The sequence below is a fragment of the Cyprinodon variegatus genome, unplaced genomic scaffold, assembly GCF_000732505.1.
Source record: "Cyprinodon variegatus isolate N-32 unplaced genomic scaffold, C_variegatus-1.0 Scaffold134, whole genome shotgun sequence".
Classification (NCBI taxonomy): domain Eukaryota; kingdom Metazoa; phylum Chordata; class Actinopteri; order Cyprinodontiformes; family Cyprinodontidae; genus Cyprinodon; species Cyprinodon variegatus.
Genome location: NW_015150587.1, coordinates 1,327,957 through 1,333,862, shown reverse-complemented (window position 1 = coordinate 1,333,862; position 5,906 = coordinate 1,327,957). Strand labels below are relative to the sequence as shown.

Below are 5,906 nucleotides of genomic sequence, written 5' to 3'. Positions count from 1 at the left end.
TATATATATATATATATATATATATATATATATATATATATATATATATATATATATATATACGTTATATGTGTGTGTACCTGGGGCCTCGATGCAGCTGCAGTTCACACCTAGTATTTTTCCCTGAAACCAATGAGCTTTAACTTACAGTTCTTTCATAGAGGAGCCGTGTCTGTTCTGTAGCTTCTTCTAACCGCACCATTCCTTCCACTTTACTTTCCACGATTTTGCTCATATAAATTAAATTTCAGCAGTCGTAAACCGACACCAAAAATCTAAATCAACACCTTAGTCAAAAATTGTGTAATGACGTTAAGTATATATTATTTATCAAGTTGCACATGTTGAGTTACTAAAAAATAAAAACTTTTCTATAATATATGAATTTACAGGACTGCATCTCAGAATTTTTTAGCAACAGTAATAATGTATGTACTGTTTTTATGGAATATCTTGACAGACAACTGGAATAATTGTGCGTGCAAGCAAAAGAGCACAGGTTAATATCCTGTTAAACAGAATCGCTGGATACCCGTAAGTATTTGCACCGCAGGACAGATTAAACACTAAGATCTGTTTGTACCTATTTAGGATTATAATATGTTCTTTCTTTTCCTTTTTCTTTAATCAGAGACACAAAATTCTTAAATGAAACTATCTTCCCTGTTATGTTCCTCAATGAGGTGAGTAATACTATTCATGCATAAGCAGTCATTTTGGATTCATTTCAATCAGGAAAAAACATGCATTAGCTGGGAGTGTGGGATCCTGTGTGGGTTTAACAGAAGTAGAAGAAAATTCTAAAAAATATTAGATAATTAATCAATTATTTTTTCAATTAACTGATTAATAATCAGATAGAAAAAAGTTCCTTAAAGATTTTTAATGAAAATAAATCAGGTAAAACTAAAACCTTTCCACTTGAGATGTTCTGGATAGAGCATACTAGCAGTTTTTTTTAACTGTTAGTAAAGTTTAACAATGTTTTTTATTTTCTTAAATGCAAAATGTTTATATTTTTTTTTTTTTACAATCTTGGTATGATTACTACTTTAGATTGGTTGCTCTGTGAGCTAAAGACACATTTTATAGTCTCTATATTCCAAATGATGATTAATTGATTACTAAATTAGTTGAAGATTATATCCATAATCGATTAATCACAATTAATCGATTAATTGTTTCAGCCCTTAAAATGATAACAACTGTAAATAGACACATAGACGGGTTTTGCCAATAGCTGGATAGGCTCCTATGACTTATAGTAAAACAATAAATTCTGAGTTATCATTACATTCTGTTAATAATCTAAATATAATTGCCTCTTTGTTATAAATCTGCTCATAGGTCATAGGATCATAGGAACTTAAATAAGTTTTAAGCATGAACATTTTTTATTTTCTAACATAAATTCTATAAAAAATAGTTTTACACCTAATGGTAATTTTAAATACTGTTTTTTTCAACTAAACAGTCCTTAACTTTGTGTATTGATGCAGAGCGTGGTGATCGATGATGCATCTGCAGAACGGGTGCACAAGCTGCTGACAATTGTCAAAGTGGTGTCCAACTTCCCACTTGCTATCGTGGGGCTGGGTGGGATCCTGCTGCTAGTCTTTGTTATCCTTCTGATCATGGCCCATCAACAGAAGGTACAGTGCCTCCTCCTTAACAAAGCTTGATTCTAACAACTTACAGTAATTTTTGTTAATTCTTATTAATTTAATTTCATAACCCCTCACTATTTCCACTTGGCATGTGTTTATCACCATGTATCTCTGTGCAGAAGGAAGTTAAGCGCATTGTGTTTACCAAGGCTGCCTATACTGTAAGTCTGGCTGTGTTTAATTAATACTGTTTGCTGTCTTTTTAATTGTTTTCTGGAAGTATCGCCTACAGTTCTAATGAGAAGTTTACCTGTGCTTAACCTGAAAATGAACCTTTTATTTTAAACTTCGAATTATCTACTTTTTTTAAGCTGGGCTGATAATAAGACATACAAGACTGATAAGTTTTAGGACAAGAATTTAATACGATTACTTGAATTTTTTTTTACTTGTCAGCAAGTTTGGTTCCTCTAATCCAAACTTGCTGAAATTAAAAATATAGGCTCAAATATATACATACCAACAAACAAAGTTTTGTTAAATATCGCATAGAAATTTGATCTTAATCTTTTTTAAGCACCTGGTGTTTCTTCTGGATGGATACCTGACATCCTGACAGAGTTAGTAAAGATCCTTTAAAATAATTTTTTTTTCCCCCCGTTCCAGATTCTGTATTCAAGCATAGTTTCCAATAGAGCCAGGGTTAGCGCGGTTAGGGTTTTCCAAATTCTTGCTATTGGTCTTCTTTTTTTTTTTTCCTGCTTCAGGCTAGTGTCAATCGCTGCATTTCCATTGACCTTCAAATTGTTCAAACTGTATTAAAAAAGGAATTTCCCAACCAGAAACATAAAAAATGTTTTAAGTTCCACAAAACTGCAATAAAAACACATTTTTTCACATTGCATGATTAACAAACATACAAAACACCTGGCAAAAAGACGAATAAGACAGCAGGAAGTAGTAGGCTGGTAAATTATGGCATGAACAAACATATGCAGGCATTTTTTTTTTATTGAGTTAAATGAAAAAGCCTACTGGCAACAGGAACATTTAACATTCTGCTATAAAACCTGCACTCTCTGCCTCAGTTACGGTAATAGAGATCCTCAATGTTAAGAAGAATGTCGGAACAGTAATATGTCAGTGATAGCATCATAGCAGTAGCAGAGGAGCTCAGTGGAGCTGATAGATTGCACACATTAGTTGGACAAATGCAGACTGGGAACAACCTCCAAGTTTAATTAACGTCACATCATATCCACCAATAGCCACTGAAAACTATCAACAGAATGATGATCTGAAACACACATCAAAATTAGTGTTGAATTTAGGCGAGAGGTTAACATTGAGTGTTTTAGATGTATTAATTTAAGAACCTCCTGCTTGTTTCTAAACAAAATGATTTAAATTTAATTTAGCAATTGCACCAATAAAAGTGATAAAAGATCCAACCATTTAGGTGGCTAAATGTTAGAACTGAAATAAAGTTCAGAGGGAATTTTAGGGACTATCGGGACACACTATCACTTACTTATATAATATATATATATATATATATATATATATATATATATATATATATATATATATATATATATATATATATATATATATAATTTAGGTATTATCAGTCTAACCTGCCTATTTTTAGTTGGTGAAAGCTCAAGTACGTCAAGCAAATGGACAGAACATTACAGTCTCTGTGCAGAAAGAGCCCAAAAACTTCCTGCAATGCAAAAAAATGCTAACAACTGCGATGAGGACTTATTCACCTCTATGGAAAATAAAGAAATACAGAAATATGTATGTTATATAGGGGATTATACTTGCTCAGGATGAGTGATTATAAACTTCTCAATGGAACTGCATTTCCTTCTTCATCACACATGGTTTTAACGCTTTAACACGGTTTGGTTATGCTGCATTTTACGACAACTGTTAAAGCTCATCAGCAGAAATCTACAAGTAAATGTTAAGCCTTTAACCCCTGATCCTCACAAAAAGAAAAAAATAATGAATTCATCACCTGTTCATCCCTGCAGACCTCAGCAGAAGAAGACACCTCTTATACGCCGGTCAAGGAGAAGGACGAAGGCCAGAATGGAACCTACATCGGCATGACTGCTAAGACGGAGCAATAAGCCTGAGGATCGGGGCACATTTTAACCATGTTAAATTTCCTGGTTAAACACATGCCATGTATATGTTACCTATGTGTCTCCAATCTTTTCATAACTGCTCTGTTTATTTTCATTTTCTGAGATCAGTGCTTTCGGCTTCTAGAATATACCCAGCCTGAACACCGGGAGTCATTTAGGGAAAAAGCACATTGGCGTCTATAAATATAGTACTTGTATCAGAGTCATCCTCTCAGGGCGTCTAAGATGCTGTCAAATTATTTTTAAAGTATTCTCTTTAAGAAATTTCAATCAGTTCAGTATTATGGAGTCTATTCTCCATTTCACCCCTAACTCAGTGTTGGAAATCGTGTATCGTTGTACGCGTCGGCAGTCATGATGTGAAATATTTGGATTTTTATGTATAGACTGTGGGAAATGGACGTTTTGTTGTCCATGATGTTTGATCGAGCTCAAACTAAACACTTTGTATTTGCAGAGCTTCTTTTTTTTTGTAAAGTCAGACATTTGTTTCAGTTTTTTTTTTTTTTATTGTAAATGTTAGTGTAGAAATCTTTATGTGTAGAATAGATTCAGATCTGTAAGTTTTAGGTCAGGATTTTTGCAGCAAAGTTTGACTTTAAAGTTACAGCTAATATCCTACCTGTAGTGGATAAGTCTCCTATTGTCTTCTTTTAGTGTAAGAGCAGACTAGTTAATGATTAGCTAATTGATTAATTCATGATTAATTAGACAGCAAGTGGTCTGTGATGTTTCTTTGTGCAACAGGTATTGAAAACAGAAAATATTGGCCAACATAACTGGGTAATAGAAAATTCAGGTAATTTAGAAATAAATCTTTTTTTTTTTTTTTCTCCGATCCCTAATAATTTTTTACTTCTGGGTGAGACAATAATTACTCTACAGCTTCACCTTATCATGATATGCTTTGCGCATAAGAGATAATTTTCTTCTTTGATGCCTCCGACCTCTATTTCCTGTTTAAATTACCATTAGCTTATTGTTATTCCTCTGCTTACCGTGGTGTCAAGGACAGGATTGGGCATGTGCATCTTTTGTTTGCCTTTTAAACTCAAACACAGTCATATTATATAACGCCCTTATAGCGGTAGTTCATGATGCCTTTTAAAAATTGGCATCACATTTGTTTTATAGTTCTGCTTCTATATAATCTTCAAAATGAAAGTCATATGTTTCCAGAATTGTTTTTTTATTTTTTTTTAGGCAGTAGAAATGTTTTGGTCTTGGACCCTGCACAGAACTTACAATAAATGAAGACAGAGAGTACTCTACTGCAGAATCAAATATTTTCTTAAAACACCTTGAGCCATTAATATGAAAAGATTTCTACACGTTCTACAACTACTAACTAACTAACACATATTTTATTCAGAAAAAGGGTTTAAACTGCTGTAGCTGTGTGTAAAATATCAGGTTTGCTGTGCCTTCTGTTGTATTTGAGGTTTATAAATGGAGTGTTTTTTCCGTATGACTTTTATCATCCTCCAGCTACCAAACAAAAACAAGATAGGACTGATGGAAGTTGCTTTTTGCGTGAAATCAGAGACGGAAGGTTGTTTGTATTTTTAATGTGATTTTTTTATGCAATCTTGAAAATGCTGTGGAATGATTCATGTGAAACTGTGATGAGCCCCAGCTGTGACGACTGCTCCTCCAACATGTTAGCAAACATGTTATCCTGGGTTTTGACAGCAGTTCCCTATGCATAACTATGTACATATCTAAAAACAGCAGAGGGATTATACCGTCTTTATTAGATTGTATTTTTTCTCTTTAAAGCATAGATTAACCCAGTTACTCAGAAGAAAAAAGCTTCTTTTTATACGCGAGAGCGATACATTTATAGATAGAAATTTAGGTGTTCATAAAAAAGCAGTATTATACCATAGAATATCTGGCAGATGTTTAAAAGAAGGTAAGTTATTCTTGTTACACGTACAAAACCAAAACACTGAGAATGTACAGATTACTGTATTTCAGAATGCTTGGTGCCAAAATATGAAGTTCTATCCTGTGAAATTATTGTTACTGATATTTCCACATATACCTTTGATTGTCTGCTTTTGAAATGTTGACTGTTAGTAATGTTTTTAATGTGTTCACAACAATAAAATAATAGTTTTAGGAGAAATGTCTCCTT

General features: G+C 33.1%; 1 protein-coding gene across 2 annotated transcripts in view; it reads left to right on the top strand.

Moving 5' to 3' along the window:
- Positions 1–5,262, top strand: part of scarb2 (scavenger receptor class B member 2) — a 30,242-nt gene extending 24,980 nt beyond the window's left edge. Inside the window, exons 9-13 of one of the 2 annotated variants that reach the window (XM_015376420.1) lie at positions 461–534; positions 632–683; positions 1,500–1,652; positions 1,787–1,828; positions 3,650–5,262. In XM_015376420.1, the coding sequence (XP_015231906.1) occupies positions 461–534; positions 632–683; positions 1,500–1,652; positions 1,787–1,828; positions 3,650–3,748 (420 nt within the window). In that variant the 3' untranslated portion in view covers positions 3,749–5,262. The remainder of the gene's footprint in view (positions 1–460; positions 535–631; positions 684–1,499; positions 1,653–1,786; positions 1,829–3,649) is intronic. The other variant, XM_015376421.1, reaches the window with a different exon arrangement.
- The last annotated feature ends 644 nt before the right edge of the window (positions 5,263–5,906 follow it).